This window comes from Bos taurus, chromosome 15, assembly GCF_002263795.3.
Source record: "Bos taurus isolate L1 Dominette 01449 registration number 42190680 breed Hereford chromosome 15, ARS-UCD2.0, whole genome shotgun sequence".
Lineage (NCBI taxonomy): Eukaryota > Metazoa > Chordata > Mammalia > Artiodactyla > Bovidae > Bos > Bos taurus.
This window is the reverse complement of record NC_037342.1, coordinates 5,496,570-5,519,279: the sequence shown is the minus strand read 5'-3', so window position 1 is coordinate 5,519,279 and position 22,710 is coordinate 5,496,570. Positions and strand designations below refer to the sequence as shown.

The 22,710-nt window shown below is 36.4% G+C and overlaps 1 protein-coding gene across 4 annotated transcripts in view; it reads right to left on the bottom strand.

Annotated features, from left to right (window-relative positions):
• Positions 1 to 359: 359 nt before the first annotated feature.
• The window catches only part of DCUN1D5 (defective in cullin neddylation 1 domain containing 5), a 41,313-nt gene continuing 18,962 nt past the window's right edge, over positions 360 to 22,710 (bottom strand). For 3 of the 4 annotated variants that reach the window (XM_015474576.3, XM_015474575.3, XM_059874623.1), the window contains 4 exons: positions 18,524 to 18,632; positions 18,329 to 18,433; positions 15,301 to 15,403; positions 360 to 13,311 (listed from right to left, as the gene is read on the bottom strand). In XM_015474576.3, the coding sequence (XP_015330062.1) occupies positions 13,256 to 13,311; positions 15,301 to 15,403; positions 18,329 to 18,433; positions 18,524 to 18,632 (373 nt within the window). In that variant the 3' untranslated portion in view covers positions 360 to 13,255. 4 annotated transcript variants of the gene reach the window in all.

Sequence of the window (22,710 nt, the reverse complement as noted above, 5' to 3'; positions counted from 1 at the left end):
GCCAATGTCTAATTTATTGTATAGGATAAATTCCTAAGCATAGAATTGTTGAAAGGATATGAACATTATTAAGGCTTTTGAATATATTTTCCTAAATACCTTCCAGAAAAGATCTGCCAATTTAATGTCTTTCAGCAAAATATAAAAATTTCCATTTCCCTGTACCCTTATCCACAATGGGTCTTATCAGTTTAAAAATCTGTATCTATTTAGTAGGCAAAAATGTTATAATTGTATTAAGATGAACTTACTATTTCAATTTACATTTGCTTAATAACTTTAATAGTAGATCAACATTAACAATAGGGCTGTACTGGAATTTCTGCCATACAGTGAAAAAGATAGACAAAAGACAGATACCTTATACAAGCAAAATCATTTATTTATCTGTCCATCTTGATTTATTCATTTGTTCCATTTATTAAGTGCTTTCCTATACTGTGGATAGTTCTGAACACTGGAAAAATAAAAGGCAAAAATACACAATCCCTACTCTCCAGATCACAGCTTAGTTAAGAAAACAAACATGTAAATTAGGTGTTAACTCTAATAAAAGTATATACAAAATTTATAATAGTTCAAAAACAGGGAGAAAGGATATATCTTAAAAAATAAGCAGACCCCAAATAAGGAGTGGAACCCTCAATGAGTACAGGAGGCAGAAGAGATTTCAGAGGCAAAGAAAGGGGCTCTGATTTTTGAACATAAGGGAGAAGTTTCAATAAATCCAATCTTACAACATAAAGACCAAGGTAACTATTACCAATTCATACATTTTAAGCTCAAAAAGAATCATATTTTCCTTCATTCAGCTGGAGGCCTGTCAACTTTTTTCAATTGTTGTGTAACATTAGACTACTTGATGTAATATCTTATGACCAATTTAAGATAAATTACCAATTAAGAAAAAAATGACTCATTAGTAAGTACAGATGCAAGCAGTTAAAGCAAATGAAGCATTTATCCCTCAGGAAGCTTTTTTTTTCCATAAAAGTTCTTCTGCATGGTGTACCTTGTGGTTTGTCTCCTCAGTATGGGAGCAATCTTAGAAACAATGTCAGCATGAAAACCTCATGACTTATTCACCTCTGACATAACTTTAGCATCCCCTAGGAGTTTCCAACTGATCCAGAAAGTCTTTCTTCTGATCATGAGATTTGGTGGCTTCGGATATTTACTTTTCTTCCTGTTAGAGTCAACAAATCCCTGGCAGACTGCAGGCAGGAGCTGAGGTTCCAGGGCTTCCATTCTTTTCATTGATCAACACCACTTTTTCTTTGTCATTCAACAAACATGTATTTGGAACCCACTGCATTCAAAGCACAGCATTATGTCTTACTTAGCATGTTACAAACACTTTGAAGTACAATACCACAGGGACAAGAATTTTACCTCCACTTCACAGAAGAGGAAAAGGAAACTACAGTCATCTCAAGGCTCTACAGCCAGTAAGCAGCAAAGTGGATACTGAGAATACAGATCTTTTCTGTCCGAGCCCAGGGCTCTTGCCACATCATGCCTTCCTTACCGGTCTCCCTGTTCCCAGCCTCTCTCCTCTCCAGCTGTCTAATTCATGTTCTGAAACCAAAAGACCACCCACCTTTATCAAATTGCACCGACTCTAAGAAGAACTATCACTCCTCTGAGCTCCAACAGCTTGCTGCTCATGTCATCCAACTGGCCCTAACTCAAGAAAATGCTTAGTGGAATCTCTGTCTTCAATTATGAAATAGTTTTAGCGTGTATTCAGAAGGCATGGTGTCAGGCTTTGTGAACCTACTCTGGTACTATTCAAATTTAAGTTCTAGTCAGTTCTACAGACATTTTTGACAACTTGCTATTAGTGAGGCACTAGGCTAAGACATGGTTTCGTCCCTCAAGAACCTTAGTCTAATGGGAATATAGATACGTAAAATTTTTATGTATATATGTGTACATTCACTCATTTACTGGCCATGTGCTACCACTGGGCACAAAAAAGATAAAACATGGCCTTTCAAGTAACTTGAAAGAAGACAGACATGTAAATGTTTTCATTCATTCAATAAACATCTATTAAGCCCTTATTACGTATGGACACTGAGTGAGGAACACTTGTGACTAACTGTCCCTGTTAACGGAGCTGTTTCTCCTTTAAAGATAATCCTCAAAAGTAGAGAGTAGGAATTAAACTTTTTTATATGTAATAAGGGACCATAGTGAATGAAGCCTCAGCCAATCACGCTTATATCAGTTCCAAATCTCTCTTTGCAGTTCATACATATCACTTTCTTTTAGACCAACTCTAGATATGCATGTGCTAAATCGCTCAGTCATGTCTGACTCTTTGTGACCCCATGGGCTGTAGCCCGCCAGGCTCCTCTGTCCATGGAATTCTCTAGGCAAGAATACTGGAGTGGGTTGCCACTTCCTCCTCTAGGAGATCTTCCCAACCCAGGGATCGAACCCGTGTCTCTTATGTCTCCTGCATTGGCAGGTGGGTTCTTTACCATTAGCGCCACCTGGGAAGTCATGAACTCTAGATAACGAACCTAAAACAGAATGATCATACCCTTTATCATTCTAGTATAAACATTTCCAATGACGCTGAAATACATCTCAATTCATCCTAAAACAATGTCAGCCACATTTTTACTTTTATGCAGAGAATTAAATAGAAATTTCTAGAGTCCGAGCCTTCTCATTCTATTACTTTATTCACGTTTGACAGGCCAAAATGCAAATGCAGGCGCAGTAGATTTCAAAATATGCACGTGAGAGACCTAGGAGTTCCTTTGAGGTTTCTCAGAAGTGAGAGCGGCAGTGGGGGTGGTGAGAGAGGACTTTTCCTACTTCAACCAGAGCATGTCCGTTTGCTCTGCTTTAAATACTGTGCTTTTAAGTACAAGTTCTTTTGGAAAAGAATCCTGCTACTTAATTAAACAATTGTTTAAGAGAGTCAAATAATAATACATAGTATTTTGGCTTTATAATTTTTAACTATTTGTCTCAAAAAAAATAAGAGTCCTTCCTGTAAGATCAAATTGGTCCACTTTTAAAGACAGCTACAGGAGCTAACGTTGCTGAGTGCTTACTACTTGGTGCCAAGTACACTTTAAATTGATCATCTATCTCATTTAGTCACATCTTGCCTGGAAAATCCCATGGACGGAGGAGCCTGGTAGGCTGCAGTCTACGGGGTCTCGAAGAGTCGGACACGACTGAGCGACTTCACTTTCACTTTTCACTTTCATGCATTGGAGAAGGAAATGGCAACCCACTCCAGTGTTTTTGCCTGGAGAATCCCAGGGACGGGGGAGCCTGGTGGGCTGCCGTCTCAGAGGTCGCAAAGAGTCGGATACGACTGAAGCGACTTAGCAGCAGCAGCAGCAACATCTCTTTGAAGAACAATTTCACTATAATGCCCCACATTAATGGAGCAAATAAAACAAGTCACTGTATATCACTGACATTAGAGACTAATTTGTTAAAAGATTTGCATCTCTAAACGCATCTGATTTAGTAGATCAACTTTTTTTTTGCCATTTAGTTAATTCTGAAAAAAAAAGTAAAAGTGTTAGTTGCTCAGTCACGTTCAACTCTTTGCAACTCCATGGACTGTAGCCCACCAGGCTCCTCTGTCCATGGAATCAGGCAAGAATACTGGAGTGAGTAGCCAGTCCCGTCTCCAGATCTTCCTGACCCAGGGATCAAACCCAGTCTCCTGCATTTGCAGGCAGATCCTTTCCTGAGAACCATGACTTAATTCTACTATATAATAAATGACACTTAACGAACACCAATCCATCCTACCAAGTCCAACTGGTCTGCTGTCCAGACACCAGAGTAACTCATGTTTACTGCACGGATTATTTCATTTCATCCTCAAAATAATCTTACGAGGGAAGGAATATTACTCTGTTCTCAGTAAGAAAACTGAGGAACTAGCATGCAGAAGTAGGGACCCTAAAAGGTCTAAGGAGCACGATCATGTGTGGACAAACTTACTGGGTGAAGAGTGCCCTCATTCCAGAAAACTGTCTCACTCCAAACTTCTCAGATTGACAAGAGCCAGATAGGAGTCATCCATCTTCCGCATTTTTCTTTCTTCTCCACTTCAGGGACTATAAAAAGGCTAGACCTCCATTCTCTATGAAGGTAATTTTTTTTTTTTTTCGTTTTTAAACTTCATATTTAAGTTAATAGTGCTCATCTGACTGTAAGATTGACAAGCAGGGTGGTGAGAAATATAAGGCAGATGGGGAAAAAAGATGGAATTAAAGTTTCTAAATCCACAGGATAGCACAATAAAGGATCTTAAGCACATAGCGCATAACTAGTGTCATACTAATTTGGTTAGAAATTAAGTTGTGTTTGGGGCGGGTAGGAAACCAAAGGTAAAGAGAACCCTGCTGTAGGAACAGAAGCACGGCTGCATGGGGCGTCGTGTCATGCAGCCATGGAGCCCCTTAGCTAGGCAGGTACCAGGGAAGATACTCCGCTGCCAGTGCAGGCACCAGACTCCTGAGCGTGACTGATCCCAGCGCTGGTCAGAAGCCGGGGGTGACAGCATCTTTCCCCTCTGCTGCTCTGAAGTCTCTCAGCGGTTCTAAGGAGGACATTAATATTTCTATTCATAGCTCTTAACCATGGGCGGAGATGAAGACTATTAGCAAGAGTGGGAGCAGATGGAGTATTGGAATAATCTCCATAACCATTTTTGTTTTGTTAACAGGAGGGCTTTTCTGCAAGGGAAAAACTATGAAAAGAAAATAAGATTTTTGCAAAAGTCCTCTTTTTTCTTTTTCTGTCTCTTCTCATTAATTTACCCATACACTATGAACTAACTTTAGTACCAGGCACTGTGATGGGCACTTGGAAGTACCAAAAATAAATGAGTCAGGACTTCTATCACTGAAGGAAGAAGATATCTAAATAAACACAACACAAGATATTAAGTGCTATAATATGCTACACCAAAGCTTATGTAAGCAGGGACTGTATTTTACTTATTTTTGTAGTCCCAACTCTTTATCACAATTGATAACACAAAGTTAACAGCTCAATACATTTCCTGAATAAATGTTTTCATGACCAATATTTCTTCTGACTGGCTTCAAATTCTCTTATGTTAATGTATGTGTGGATGCTCTATATAAGATCTTAATATAACTGTAGTAAGCTACAGGTATATTTCTTGGGACTTCATGTGCAAATACATATTAATATCAACTACTGATTCTAGATTAAAATCTAGGATATTAAAATCAATCATAGGATAAAATCATAATTTTATGGTTTCCCAGGAGCTGAAAAAACATAGTAGATAGGACACTGGTCACTTGCAAGACAAATCTATCCATTAATTGGGACTGAATATAGTTAAGACATTTGGCTACATCCATTCACAGCACCTTACAGTCTCGGGGCAAGTCTGCCCTCTAGTGCTCAAACTCACAAACGCAATCAGAATAGCAAGTTCCAACTATCAGAAAAAAAGAACTAGCATTTCAGAGACATTAAAATGTAAAACTGTATCATTATCCCAAAACAAAAAGCCTCATTAAAAGAATAAAATGGCATTCCCCTTTTAAATTTGTCATATGCTTATATATTCTTAATCTTATTTCTTAAATCTCATAGCTTCCAGAACATTAATGATTTTGTGTGTAGTAGAAAACGGTAACATTACATTTCTACTTGAAAAACCACAAAAGTTGGCTTAAAATCTCACAAATCACGTATTTTCAATCCAATCCTATTCTCTGGCTATCCTTACTAAGATCTCACCCATCCTGACTTAAAACTGAGGCTATATACTGAAGTCACATACACATATCCACCTCAGCTCTGTTCCTTTAACTTCAGACTCAAGTACCCAACTGCCTACTTGACACTTCCTCTGGGAAGTGACATGTGAAAGGCCTACCTTACATATCCAAAACTAAATTCTTGGTTTCCCCCTCAAACGTCCTCCTTTGAGCCTTCCTCTCCTTAGTATCAAATATGGCTGCTTCATTCTTAGCATTCTTCAAGCCAAAAATCTTGGGGCCATTCTTGATTCTTCTTTCTCATATCCCACATCCAATCCATCAGCATATACTACTGGCTTTATTCAAAGTATTTTCAGCATCTGACCACTTATTTCCACTGCCTTCATTCTAATTCAAACTACCCCAATTCTCATGTAGATTACTAAGTCTACTGATTTTCATCCTTGCTTTGATCAGCACTCTGTTTCCCACTTCAAAGTCTAAGTCTGTAGGAAGGTCTATGATGCCCTTCAATGATTAACTATAATCAGGCACTCTACTCCCAGTCTCTCTAACCTCACTTCTAATCCGGCTAGTAGCTCGTCTTCCTCACTACTGTCGCAATGACTTCCTTGCCATTTCTTATAAACACTATGCAGACTACCAGCTCAGAACAGTAGAATTTAAATTCCTGCCTGGAATGCTCTTCTCCTGATTATATATATGGCTTAATCATTTTCTTCAGATTTCTGCTCCGAACCACATTATCAGTGTATACACTATTTAAAATAGCAACCCTATCTATTCTCACTCTCCAGACCCTTTCCTCGACTTATCTTCCCTTAATAACATGCGACCATATGATAAATTTTGTATTTTATCAATTAAAAGCCAAATCCCATTAAGGCTCAAAAATAATTGTCTATTCTGTGTCCTGCTGTATCCGGGCCTAAAACATACTAGATGCTTGAGATTTTCTGAAACACTGGGTTGGCCAAAAAGTTTATTTGAGCTTTTCTTCTGATACGAAAAAACCTGAATGAACGTTATGGCCAACTCAATATTTAGTTCAAGAGGAATTAAGTCTGATTAGTGGTAAAATAAAACAAAAATTTCAGCTATTTCGGTTTACACAGGATGGAAAAACTTGTTTTAAAAAAAAAAAAACAAAAACTAGTTAATTGAACAACAGAATGGTTCAAAATTGGAAAAGGAGTATGTCAAGACTGTATACTGTCACCCTGCTTATTTAAATCATGCAGAGTACATCATGCGAAATACCGGGCTAGATGAAGCACAAAGCTGGAATCAAGATTCCCAGGAGAAACATTAATAACCTCAGATATGCAGATGACACCACTGTTATGGCAGAAAACAAAGAGGAACTAAAGAGCCTCTTGATGAAGGTGAGAGAGTGAAAACACTGACTCAAAACTCAACATCCAAAACACGAAGATCAGGCATCCAATCCCATCACTTCATGGCAAATAGATGGAGAAACAATGGAAACAGTGACAGACTTTATTTTCTTGGACTCCAAAATCACTGCAGATGGTGATTGCAGCCATGAAATTAAAAGATGCTTGTTCCTAAGAAGAAAAGCTATGACAAACCTAGATAGTTAAAAAGCAGAGACATTACTTTGTCGACAAAGGTCCATCTAGTCAAAGCTATGGTTTTTCCAGTAGTCATGTACAGTTGTTAAGAGTTGGACCATAAAGAAAGCTGAACACCGAGGAATTGATGCTTTTGAACTGTAGTGCTGGAGTAGACTCTTCAGAGTTCCTTGGACAGCAAGGAGATCAAACCAGTCCACTCTAAAGGAAATCAATCCCGAATATTCATTGGAAGGACTGATTTTGAAGCTCCAATACTTTGGCTACCTGATGTGAAGAACTGACTTACTGGAGAAGACCCTTATGCTGGGCAAGACTGAAGGCGAGAGAAGGGGACATCAGAGGATGAGATGGCTGAATGGCATCATTGACTCAATGGACATGAGTTTGGGCGAGGCCTGACGTGCTACAGTCCATGGGGCAAGAGTCAGACATGACTGAGCGACTGAACAACAACAAATTGCTTTCTATTTAATTATCTAGGTGTATTCATTCAACATTTACTTAGCACTGTGGATAGGGCACTGTTTTGAAGTTCCTAAAGGTACTGGTAAGTATATTATTTTACAGACAACAAAACTGAAGATGACAGAAGTAAAGTGACTTGTTTAAAACTGATGTAACAAGGATGTGGCAAAGAGGAGATCAAATCAGGCTTCTCTGATGTTACTTCTATCAACTCTCTCAATATTCACAGCAGTTTCAAGAAATGATATAAATCCAAAAACAGGTAAGGTTTCTGCATTTGTAGATAAAAGTAAAAGTGCACAAACTTGCTATAAGTCATATGATTTGTATGACAGAATAATACAAGGAAAGAACTAAGGGTAAACTAATTGTACTTAATGTAATATTCATAAAAAATAATTTTGCTAAGTTTGGTAAGTTAATAATACTAAGTCTCTAACAACAAGTTATTGAAATAATTTATCTTTTATCTTTCCTCTTTCACATGCACATTTCCTCTTCAAATGCAACTGACAGCAGTCATATGGAAGCAAATTCTCTTTTCACCAAAATATGTGAAAACTTTTATCCACGCTATTTTCTACATGAAAAGACAAATTATGGGTGATACACAATTTACTTATACACACATAGCGATTTGGGTAAAGCTGGTTTTATATATATCCATTTTGCTTATTTTTGTTGGCTTTTAAAAATAATTGTCTCATACTAGAATATTTCATAATACCCACAATTTTACTTCATACTTAAAATAATCCATCATGTATGGCAGTTTTCCTTATTATTCTAAAGCTGAGAAAAACAAAATTGCAAGTGATAAAACTTCTTCAACGTGATCTAATTTGGGGGAAAACTAAGAAATTTTTAATATACGTTTTACATTTGTGGAGCACAGATCCATAAAATTACAACAAAGCTCCAAAAAAACTGGCACTCTAAGGTAAGAATTCATACTCATGTTAAAGTCTAATCCTTTTACTGGATATATTTTGAAGAATATTTAACACATGATAAACCAGAACCCATGTAAAAATAAGCCATATTATAAAAGGTTTAATAAATAAAAGCACACAAAATAAAAAGAAAATGATCAAATGAACAACGGGTCTAGGAACAAAGCAGCACAATCTGTACAGGATACAAAAGACTGTAAGATGGAGATAGCAAATTTATTTTTTATTAAGACTGGTATTTGACAAAAAGTAAATAAATTGTGCTTTCAAAGAGCTAAAGATTTGCTTCAGTGAAGTAAAAATCCACTAGAAAAGCCTCTACAATAAACAGTGAATTAGAAATAATTCACCTGAGGTTTGGGGCAGGAATTTACCTTTTCATAATCTGTATCTATATAAATTTGACCATAAAAGTCAGACTGTTGTTTAGGCTTCCACATTACTACTTATAGGTAACTAGGTTTATCAACAAAAAAGACCAGATCTTAAGCAACTTGTCTGGTTGTTAACAAATATTTATAAAACTATATTCATTAAAAAATTACATGATCTAGAATATTTAATAATCCAGACCAGCCTTTCCTGACAAAATCAAAGATATTTTGCTGTTATTTCTCTTTTCTCCTGAAGAGTAAATAAACACTACCTTGAAATGTTTCCACGTAATGATTCCTAATATCACTCAAGAAATATACTATCTCAAGAAAAAGAGAATTCTTTATGAATTCTTTAGAAGTACGATTAAGAGATGGCTTTGCCTTTTCTCTTAGTTTAACAGAGAAATGCATTTAAATTATGTAAATTAAAGTGTCCTCAACTTATTTGATGCTTTAGACATTTAGTAAGCACATGAGATGTGCTACAAAACTTTAGGCCCTAAGAGCCTTGAGAGCCCAAACAAAACTTTATTGAATTAGGAATGATCACAACAGTTTTAAGTACCCTTCAAGAAAGCAGTTTTTTAAAAAAAGTCAGTATTCTTGTTTATCAAGCTGAGTATGTAATATATTTCAAATAAATGCTTTCATAACTTCACATCATCAATTAAGGAGAAAGGAATGTTTTGACAAAGAAATCATTTGTTCAAAGTAAAATGTTTCATTGCTAATACTCTACATTAACTACTATGCTTTAAAATTCTACTATCCTACTCACCTCCCCACACAAAGTGATGGCATTAATTCTACTAAAGATAAATTTTTGGCTCACTAGATGAAAAAGGCATTTGAATTTAAGAGAAGTACTCTTCATGGTCAATCTAACATTCCCATAGAAGGCCCTCAAATTCCAGTTTAAGAAATACTTGTGTGTAGTCGGTCGCTAAGTCATGTCTGACTCTTTGCGACCCCGTGGACTGTAGCCCACCAGGCTCCTCTGTCCATGGGATTTTCCAGGCAAGAATACTGGAGTGGGTTGCCATTTCCTTCTCCAGGGGATCTTCTAGACCCAAGGGATCAAACCCACATCTCCTACTTGGCAGGTGGATCCTTTACCACTGAGCCACCAGGGAGCCCTTTAAGAAACACTAGAGTACTTCAAAGTAAAACTCAAGTCAAAAAACCTGTACATTACACATAAAAATACTACTACAACCAAAAATGGATTACGTCAAGAATTTTACTGTGAGCAGTCAAAAAAGAAGACATTGTAAGACAATAAGAGATAACATTGCAATAAAGTCAGATAAGCCCACAACACACCATTTTCTATCTCCTATTCAAATAAGTTACCTGAATAACTGGCAAGTTCCTAAAGATACTATGCCTTGTTAATAAATCACTGGCTTCAAGGGGTTGGGAGACAACCTCTCCATCCACTCACAGTTCAGAATCAACACCTGGCTCTACTTTCTTCCAGTAGTATTCCATCTGTATGTTATTCTATAAGAAGAAAGTAGTTTCTAATTATAAAGCACCAGTGAATTTTATTCCACATTAAAGGAAGTTTTACAACAGGATTCCTGGGAAGGCACTTAAAGCTAACTAGTTAAAACAAGAGCCCCAACAGAAGATTTGTTATTCATACTGCTGGCTCCTTAATACTATCCTCTTTACTTACACTACTTAACCTCTTGATCATTAGTTCCAATAAATTAAATTATGTTCAAATACTAATTAAAAAAGAAATGACCAGAAGGGACAAGCCCATATCCTGAGATGAATGAGGCAGAGTTAAGTTTGCTTCCAAAATAAGTTGAGTTATGACTCTAAGAAGGTTGGAGAATTAGAAAGAGCAGAGTAAACCAAGCACAGCCTGAGTAAAATGGGGCTGTTGACTTCAGGATAAAGTAAGTTTCATTTAAATTTCCAGATTCAAAGTCTTAAAGGAATCTTTGGATAAGTAAGCAAAGTAAATTGTTTCATATATTTTATTTCCTTAAAAGGCATCTATAATTTTCAAATGTTTCTTATAAAGACAAAACAATTTTGTTCAGGCCATAAATTGACAACTTATAAAATTTCATTTAAATTATATATTTTGGAATTAAATAAAGATGGGCAATATTCTTCAAATTCACAAGTTGTTCCCTGAAGAGTCATATCATAAAGATTCAAATGTCTAAAACCTAAGTGCTTTACAGTCATCCCGCAGGACCTAAAGGACACTGGCTCCAGCAGCCGCCGAGTTTACCAAAATCTGCAGATGCTCAAGAGCCACAGTTGGTCCTCTATCCCACAGGTCCTGTTATACACGGATGCAGGGTCTACAGACACAGAGAGTTGATTGCGTATTTACTGAAAACAAATCTGCCTATAAGCAGAACCACACAGTTCAAACCCATGTTGTTCGAGGACTGACTGTACTTATAATACATTTAATACTAAAACACCAGTCATAATGTCGTAACACGCACTGTCAGTATGCTCAGTTCTGATAATTCAGTGATTCTAATACTTGACACAGTATTCCAGGAAAATTATCCTTATCAGACATTTAAGGGAAAAACTGTTTTCCATTATTGTATCAGTGTTTCACAAAGTCGTACATAGTGATGTCATGAAGAAATAAAAACGGCAATCATTCTTTCTCAACCAAAAAGCAAAAAAAAAAAAGCAAAAACATAAAATTATTTAAAATGCTATTCTCCCTAAGTAATCACTACTGTAATCACTCATTAAATTCACCACCAAAAACCAACCTTTACCTTAAATCCCAATAGAAATGTTATTATGGAAAAGCAACCTATTTGCTTTTCTCCATATAATTAGGAATTACATTCCTGAAGCTGTGACTTGACTGTAAATGTGAACACGGTTTTCATTTCACTGGGATATTGGATGGTTTAAGAGGAATGTAAAAACAGCCCTGCTGCTAGTCCAAAAAGACACCTTTTGTGTGAATTAGAAAAAAGACGGTCCTGTCTTCAGGAAACTTCACTGCCAACGGTCAGAGAACTGTGACAATTAGCAATGTAATTTGTACCAATGTAAATGGTATCCTTGAGTTGTGCACAATTACACCCAGAATTCTCCCATGAGTCCGTATTCTCGTTTTTCTAATACATATTTTAACTAAATCCACAACATCAGAGCTAAGGTTCTCAAATAACCAAAAAGAAGGGGGATTGGGATGGAGTGGTCCTCAACACAACTCCCCAAATCACGAAATGATAGTTAAAAAGATCACATATATGTCACGAACAACAACAATAATGATGATATACAGCTTCAATAATGGTCTTAATTTTCTCATAAGGCTAACTGATTTTGAGACCATTAATATATGAAACTTGCTCTAATATAATGGAATTTTAAACTGATAGAATACAGAAAACGTAAAATTCACATTAAGAGTATACATACGATGCTGATTTATACTTATTGACAATACTATTTAATGGTTAGAAAACAAAGTAACAACACAATAATCTTTCCAACTGTAAACTTTTCAGATAAAGAATATGCATAATATGTTGGCAACTTTCACAGAAAACCACAGCTAAACTTGCCCGATATCCAGAAACGTATTTTATTAGCTGCATCAGAAATTACCCAAGAAGTCAAGACCAATAAATATTCTTTCTGATTGTGCAGAGATGAATATATGAGCTATACCATGAACAGAGTACATTGCCAAATATTAAGACTGTTTAAAACCTTTAAAATTCCACAAATTTCTGGTATGAGAGACTTCTAAAATTCAAGAATTAAAATTTACAAAAATAAATACCACTCTTGACACTCAACGGACATCTTCACTTTAAGGCCTTTGTCACAAATCTGAATCTTTATTGTTCTGAAATAAATGTTATAAACATAACTCAAACAAAAACTTCAATATTCAGTCTCAGAAGAGGTGTGGCTCAACGCCCATAACATGTAACAAGAAAACGTCCTTTTAAAAAAAAAGGAAAAAAAAAAAAAGTACTATGAGAAGTCTTTCATATGAATGAAAATGCACCCCTTAGGTTTTTTCCCCTCTCATCTCATTAGCCTGTACACACGTCAGGATCAAAAGGTTTGCACTTTCTTCACAATACTTCTTGCTATGATGCTTGACGAACTTTATGCCACTCAACAAATTCATCAAGAAGAACAGGCCCTAGAAATAAAAGAAACAACTTTTATTAGAATTCAGTGAACTTATCTCTTAAATTATATAAAACAAACTCTATGGTGACAATAGGGAACTGACCTTTCCCTTCTTTAGGTATTTTCCTTCCAGACTCCCTCTTCTACTTAATAGGTGCTTTCTTGGCCATTTGTTTTTTTTTTTTTTTTTTTTAAATAAAACATAAGGGACTTTCCACAATGGATATTTGTACAAACCACATTCTCAAGATTTAAGTGTTTCATGAACTCTCTGATAACTCGGTCAATATTAACCTCTCCCTTTTTCTAACTGCCCATGGCTTTCTGCCAATTAACTATTAAATAATCTGAAAAGTGTTTTAACGTAGTATTTCTGTTACCTTACCAAGAAGTGTGTAAGTGTACTGAAGGTGTGGCCATATACTGTTCCAGGTACAAGACCTACTATAGATCTGAACACAAAGCAAGTACCTAATAAATATCAACACCTGCATTAAGAACTATTGTAAAAAGATATTTTTATATTACAGGGAGTTCAAATTTACTTACTTATAGAAGTCACATAGGCAATATTTAAACCTCACCGTTTATTGTTTGGAAATGTAGGGAAAACTCATTGCCATAAAGAAATATGCTTGCCCTATTCTTCTTACAACCCTCTGGTGAGCTCACTTTTTCTCTCGCTTTTAATGGATATTTCTCTACTGTAAGAAAAACAGGAGACTAGCATAATAATAAATGACAACTGAAAAGCAACCTAGATGTTGTCATACTGTGGACCAGCACATCAGAAAGCAAGTGCAACATAAGCCACTACGTGGTTCCAACCGAATTCCTATAGAAGAACACAGGAACAGTTCTGTCAGATTTTGTAATTTTTCAAACAAATCTAGAAGCTGTATTTTTATTCAAAACCTCTCAGTTAAAACGCTGACTCAAATGCACATGAAAATACATATCTACAGAACAGACATAGTCCTTGAGCTGCCAGTTTACTGCTGTAAGGTATTATTTATAAAAATATTAAATTTTACACTATTTTATAAATGGAAGACACAATATATACAGAAAGAAATAAAGTTATCCTTTCTTCAGCATTTTGTTTCTTCAGTGTCACAAAAGTCCATTAACCTCAGTTTACATTTGGTGGCTCAGTGGTAAAGAATCTGCCTGCCAATGCAGGAGACCCGTGTTCAATCCCTGGGTTGGGAAGATCTCCTGAAGAAGGAAATGGCAACCCACTCCAGGATTCTTGCCTGGGAAATTCCATGGACAGAGGAGTCTAGAGAGCTATAGCCCATGAGGTCGCAAAAGAGTTCAACACGACTTAGCAACCAAACAGCAATAACAATCTTTTCTATACAATGCTTTGCAACATGAAAACAACACATGCAGCCAAACTTGTGATGGGAGTGAAAAACTTACAGCTCTAGAAAATTCATCTGGCTTATCTAAAAATTCATCATTGCCTCCAACACCTATGGCATCCTGGGTTTTCCACTCAAGGGGACTGACAGATATTTTAATCATAGTTTATTGACTGTTTACTCAATAATTTCTGAAGGAAGTTACTTTGACACTATTTGCCATATTGTGAATGGATATTATGATATTAAAGCTTTTGCTACTATAGCTGTTTTGCTTTCCTATTTTTAAAATCATGACTGCACTTTTCTTACATAGTAAAATGCCTGGAAAGCCAGGAATAAAGCAGAATTTTAGCTTCTAGCTGCAGAAATTATATTCTGAATTTAGCTATAGTGCTCTGCTACCAAGTAATTGAAAATACTTCATTTACCAGCACACATTTTATAATGGTGCTCAATCTAAGTTCTCTACCTTCTATACCTGCCTCCCCGCTACACTTCCCACACAATTAAAACAAGAAGGTCTGTTAGGAAGTTTAAATTCTTTATAGTAATGCTACACAAATCCACGTTCTCATTTAATAGCTTTAAGAACTATATTTTGGTAAGAAAACATTGTATTATATACTTACAAGCACCATCTTCATCATAGTTACTAAGATCGGCATGGACTGTTCTACTGAATTCTAACACATTGTACCACTGATCTTTGTTCATAACGCGATACTTTGATTGCTGCAGAAAACGATATAAACATTTGGATTACAGAACAAGCAATATCTATTAGGATTTGACTTCAATAAACATAGTTGTAACTTTGTTTTGATTTAGTCTTTCCTAAAACAGTTATTCCTCTTTTAATTATTTGTGTTTCTAAGAGAATTTTCAGGGTCATTTAGATGTTAACATCTTCAAATTTATTTTTTCCTTTTTTATTCCTGAGGAATAACACAGCATCAAGGGCACTAACAAAAAGGGTAAAACTCAATAAATTTTTACCAATGTATATGCTGTGTAATCACCAGTGAGATCAAGCTATATAATGTTTCATATACACAGTAAACTCCCTCCTGCTGTTTCTCATTAAATTGTTTCTTTGCATAAGGTTATGCAACTTCAAATCTTTAGCCACATTTGAAGCTGGCATTTTTCAGGCTTGGGTTCAAATCTTACTTCTGTTACTTAATTGAGTGACCTTGGGAAAGTTACTCGTTGGCTAAGTAAAAATAAAACATAATTCAAAATGGTGTTATAAAGATTTAAAAAGATAATGTATGTTAAATACCCTCCACACAACAAACATTTGAAAATATTTAGTTCTCTCAGCAACTTTTACATGGGAATATTTTTACAAGGAATATTTATCTCTGTCCCCAAATTACTAATATGAGGAAGATAGGTAATATCCATCAACTAATCTGCTTTATTAGGCTAAAAGATTTAAGTGTGCATATAAGACCTTTTTATATTACTGTCTCTTATCACAAGCTTTAAACAAAACTAATCTGGGGAACTTGCTATGATAAACAATCAGCTTCATGAGAAATTATTTTCAAAGCAAAAGCATCTATATTCAAGAAATGGTAAGAAGTACACCAAAACAAAAGACAAAATTGCAAAAACAAAAAAACACTACCAAAGCAAGAAATGGAAAAAAAGGACAGTATCTTCTTAGAATCTTACCTTGAACAACAGGTATAAGAATAAAGCCTTTCTTCTAAAAGAATACTTCCTTTATAAATTCAGCATATATGTCTCAGTAATTACTATATCTAAGTACGTTCTCATATTTGGGGACATAAAATATTAAACTTTCTAATGGTGGTGTTGGAGAAGACTCTTGAGAGTCCCTTAGACCACCTGACCTGCCTCTTGAGAAACCTATATGCAGGTCAGGAAGCAATAATTAGAACTGGACATGGAACAACAGACTGGTTCCAAATAGGAAAAGGAGTACATCAAGCCTGTATATTGTCACCCTGCTTATTTAACTTATACGCAGAGTACATCATGAGAAATGCTGGGCTGGAAGAAGCACAAGTCGGAATCAAGATTGCTGGGAGAAATATCAATAACCTCAGATATGCAGATAACACCACCCTTATGGCAGAAAGTGAAGAGGAACTCAAAAGCCTCTTGATGAAAGTGCAAGTGGAGAGTGAAAACGTTGGCTTAAAGCTCAACATTCAGAAAACGAAGATCATGGCATCCGGTCCCATCACTTCGTGGGAAATAGATGGGGAAACAGTGGAAACAGTGTCAGACTTTATTTTTTTGGGCTCCAAAATCATTGCAAATGGTGACTGCAGCCATGAAATTAAAAGATGCTTACTCCTTGGAAGCAAAGTTATGACCAACCTAGATAGCATATTCAAAAGCAGAGACATTACTCTGCCAACAAAGGTCCATCTAGTCAAGGCTATGGTTTTTCCAGTGGTCATGTATGGATGTGAGAGTTGGACTGTGAAGAAAGCTGAGCGCCGAAGAATGGATGCTTTTGAACTGTGGTGTTGGAGAAGACTCTTGAGAGTCCCCTGGACTGCAAGGAGATCCAACCAGTCCATTATGAAGGAGATCATTCCTGGGTGTTCTTTGGAAGGAATGATGCTAAAGCTGAAACTCCAATACTTTGGCCACCTCATGCGAAGACTGATGCTGGGAGGGATTGAGGGCAGGAGCAGAAGGGGACGACAGAGGATGAGATGGCTGGATGGCATCACTGACTCAATGGACGTCAGTCTGAATGAACTCTGGGAGTTGGTGATGGACAGGGAGGCCTGGCGTGCTGCAATTCATGGGGTCGCAAAGAGTCGGACACAACTGAGCGACTGAACTGAACTGAACTCAACTCAACTGGACTGCAAGGAGCTCAAACCAGTCCATCCTAAAGGAAATCAATCCCGAATATTCATTGGAAGGATTGATGCTGAAGCTGAAGCTCCAATACTTTGGCCACCTGATGGGAAGAACCGACCCACTGAAAAAGACCCTGATGCTGGGAAAAACTGAAGGCAGGAGGAGAAGGGGACAACAGAGGACGTGATGGTTGGATGGCATCACCGACTCGATGGACATGAGTTTGAGCAAGCTCCGGGAGATGGTGAAGGACAGGGAAGCCTGGCGTGCTGCAGTCCATGGGGTCGCAAAGAGTAAGATTCAACTGAGCAACAAACAACAACACGATAAAAAGTTTATTCTAATTCTTTAGATTGAGCCTAAGCTTTAATACTAAAATTGGTTCTCTTAAATTGATTTTTTCAGTCTAATATTCTGTATATAGAAAGAAACTTTAAGATTTAGAAGCTTGAGATTTGTACACTAGCATCAATTCTCTCCTGAAAAATCCCAAGAAACTAATTTTACATTAAGGGCATTTGTGCTAAAATTGTTTTTTTGAAGATTTATCTTTGTTTTTTTTTTTTTCCGAAGGGAGAAGAGCTGTGAGGAAAGGAATATACACGGCTTATGCACAAAATATATTAATGAACATGAACTCATGTCTAAATGAGAGCAGATAGGTATACATTTAAACAAATTTTCAACCACTTACACAGATTTTTTAAAAAGCTAGAGTCTTTTTGTTTTTATTCATTCAAAGGTATGCTGTTCATTCAGCTGAAGTTTTTAAATATTATTTTAAAAATAAAAATATATACATACCTCTAGGTACTGGTAAAATACTGAAAACAGTGGCCATGTCCTCCCAAGGAGAAGAGCTAACATAGACTTAGCAGTATCAATATCAAGGCTTCTCTGATCTTTATCCTAAAACAAAAGATAAAAAAATTTTCCTAAGTGTGGTTTCAAGATAATTTAAAAAAATATTAAAATTGCAAACATGGAAATTCCACCTACCCTTGCAAAATCAAAGGCATATCTGTAAATATTCTTAAACGAAGAAATATCATTCAACTGTGAGCGCAAAAAGTCAAATTTGTTCTGTAACTTTTCTGTGCAGTCACACCTTAAATTAAAAAATCAAATGTTATATAATTAAGAAAATTAAATAAAAGTATCTTTGGGGGTTAGAATGAATGCATTAAATAAAAAAGTGAGCACATTTATGAAGTTAGTTTAGGTTTAAAATCTCTGATTCACAAATTTAGAATAACCGTTGCCTTCTACCTACCAATACAATGCAAAAGGGAAAGAGGGAAAAGAAAACCTGGCAATCTATGAAACGTCACTCCAATAACTTTTCTTTAAAAAAAAAACACCCACAACTCAAGCATAACCTCGAATAAAATCACAAATATTTGGTAAAAAGAAACATACTAAGATATATGCTTTTACCACAAATAAAGTTAAAATGACAGAACAAATAAAATTAATCAGGCCTCTGACACAAATTCTCAGGCACCATCTTGGTGAAAGAGACTAACCATGATTGCTTTTAAAAGTTTAGTAGGTAATCCAGAGGAAATACATTATATTAGTGATTCAGTCACTACATTTTTAGTAAACAAAAAATCAAAGTATATCAGTGACAGCACCTAACTTTACATCAGGTACATATACAAAAGAATGCAAACAAGCAATAGATGTTATCTCTAAAGGTACAACTAACTAAATATAAGGAACTAAAGAGATGGGATGTTCCAAAGTATTACTGGCTTTCTGCCTTTTCCTGGGTTGATTTACTCCACTATTTAGCAAGAAATAAGGCAGACAAAGCCTTTCACAATTGGCATAAACTTCCAATCTCATCTCCAGCCAGGGCCCAATATCCTTAAAATGTAACTGTGCTCTAGTTATAATTCACTTACCATTCCCAAATGCCATATCTATGCTTTAAGCACATATTATTTTATCTACTTGATATGCTGTTCCTTCTAATATTTTGTCAAAAAATCTCTCATCAGAACTAACTCACAGTTTGTCCTCTCTGAGATCATCTGACTCCTTTCAATCAAATTAGCTGTGCCATCTACTGTGACCAATAGATTTCCACGCAAAACTGATTTCAGTACTCATGACAATACACCTAGCATTCTCAGATTTAACCAAGCCTTTCACTGTTCTAAATCAACAATGTGATGTGTAGTAACTTTTCATTTTATTAATGTGTAAAATATCTGAATAAATTTCTAGTGTTGCTTAACACTTGCATTCTTAGAATAAGCCAAACTTGGTCATGTTACCTGTTTTATACACTGCTGTTCATAAATGAGACTGGCTGTAAATTTCATTCTTTCACATTTTTTTTTGCTAGTCTTGTAACAAGCTTATAGCATAAGCCTCAAAAAAACAAAATGAAAAATGGTACACTTTCTTCTGTTTTCCGAAAAAAGTTTACTCAACATTGGATTCAGGATATGAACAAACTCAGCAGCTGAAAAACCACCTGAGCCTTTTTACTAAGAAAAGAAAAACCTTTAAACTACTAAATCAGCATTTTAAATGGTTATTAGACCAGTCAGATTTTTTTATGTCTTTTTGAATCAGTTTTGGTCATTTATACACTTTTCTGATTACTTATTTCACATATAATTTTACTTAAATATGCCAATTAAAATATTTACAATATTTTCTAACATGATTATTATATATTTTTTCCTTTTTTTTGTTCTTCTTGATTACCTTGTCAGAATTTCTTAATTCTCTCAATTGTATCTTTTTTCTGTTTTACCAGGGTTGGAACACTTTTTATCTCCTTTCTTTGGGTTAATCCTTATTTTAAATTAGATACCAGTTCATTTGGTTTTAGACTTTTTCCCCCTCTTTAATATAATATTTAATGCTACAGACTTCCCTCTACAATTTTAGCTTCACCCAAAGCTTTGTCAGTATTAACTGGTTTGATTATTCACTTGTAAATAAGGCCTTTACAAGAGTGATTTCGGAGGAGCTATAAGGATAAAGTCTTGCTAGAATAGGTTTAAAAGAGCGAAAGAGGAGAAACTAGAGAAAAGAAGCCTAGACAATTGCTTTCAAAGAATCTGTTTCTAAAATGGAGCAGAGAAAAGAGGCAGTAGAGTACGATGGGGAAGGAAGGCAGAAAGTTCACTTTAAGAAAAAATAAGAGAAACAACTTGCTTCTAAGAAGATGAAGTGTTATTTCACGTCTCTCCTGTTAATTCAATTAAAAGCCTTATACATTATATACAAAACAAACATAAAAAGACTCTGAAAGAATCTGAGAAATGATACAGTAGCATGTTCCCTGGGTTTTCTTCTTGCCTCATCTATCCCAGCTTGGAGCTGAAGGAGTCAGCAAAACAGAAATGCCAACGAGGGCAGACAAAAAATAAACAAACACAAAAGCCTGCTCTCCCCCTCTAGCCCAAAGTAAGCAATCTGGCAAGACAGAAATTGTTAAGGGAAAAAAACAACAAACCACTCTTCTCTAGTCAAACACCAAAGAGAAAACTGGCTCAACCCCTACCAACGCCAGCAAAGCCTGAATGGGGGGAACTGAATGGTCCACCCTCACCAGGATATGGGGCGCTCTGGGGGCTCAGTTGGAGAAGGCAATGGCACCCCACTCCAGTACTCTTGCCTGGAAAATCCCATGGACGGAGGAGCCTGGTAGGCTGCAGTCCATGGGGTCGCTAGGAGTCAGACACGACTGAGCGATTCCACTTTGACTTTTCACTTTCATACATTGGAGGAGGAAATGGCAACCCAGCAGCAGCAGGGGGCTCAGTGGTCAAGAGTCCTCCTGCCAACGCAAGGGACTTGGATTGGATTCCTGATTTGGGAAGACCCCCTTGAGGAGGAAACGGCACCCCATTCCAGTATTCTTGCCTGGAGAATGCCATGGACAGATAGCCTGGCAGGCTAGAGTACATGGGATCACAAAAGAGTCAGACACGACTTAGGGACTAAACAACAAACAAAACACTAGGATATAAGCAGGCCGCCCTCTCAAATTCTGCAGTGTCAGCGGAAACCACAAGGGGTACTCCCATCAGGCAGTGAAAAGCAGACACTCCTCCTCCACTCTGCAAGTGTCAGAGGAGGATGTCGAGTCAAGGCTGTCAGCTTTACCCAGGAACGCGGCCGTCACTCCAGCAGTGTCAGTGGAGATCAAGCATCTGTGGAGGCTTCTCACCTCCGCTGACAGTCATGAGGACTCCTCCCCAGATGTCAAGGATGCAGAGAGGAACTTCACTTTCTATGGGCGCCTGAAACTAATGAGGCCCTCCTCTCCCGCCCAAGTGGTGTTAGAGGAAGTTAGCTAAAACAGAAGCCTCAAGTAAGATCCAGACTTTCATAACAAAATCATACTCCAATTTTCCAGGTTTCAATTAAAAAAAAAATTGCCTGCCATAGCAAGAACCAAGACCTCAACAGCAAAAGGGCAATCAATAGATGCAAACCCTGAAATGCTCAAGATGTTTAGAATCACTCAACTCAGATTTTAAAGCAGTTATAAAAATGCTCCAGTAAGCAATCAAGAAGAAATTAAAACAAATGAAAAGACAGAAACTATCAGCAAAGAAACTGAAAGTCTAAGGAAAGAAATATATAACAAAAGAACCACCATTCTTGAACTGTAAAATACAGGGCAGGCTTAAGCCCTAATACATCAGTAATTACATCAAATATAAGTGTTTTAAATAAACCAATTGTAAGATTAGAGACTGACAGAGTGGAACAACAACAACAAACACCATAAACTATGCTGTTCAGAAGAAACTGACTTTAAATATAACAATATAGGCGGGCTGAAAGTAAAAGAATAGGAAATGATATACTGTACAAACAACTAAAAGAAATGAGAGGTGGCTAAACTAGTATCAGCTAATGCAGACTTCAGAGCAAAGAATATTACATAATGACAAAAGGTCAATCCACCAAGAAGATGGAACAATCCCAAACATGTGCACCAGATAAGAGCTGCAAAATATAAGGAGAAATAAACAAATTCACAATTACAGTTAGATTTCAATCTCTCTCTCTCAGCAATTGACAGAACAACACAGAACATCAGTAAACATGTAGAAGAATTCAATACCAACAATCAACAGGATCCAATGGACTTGGAAAGAACATTCTACTCAATGGCAACAAAATACTTCTTTTCAATCCTAAACCAT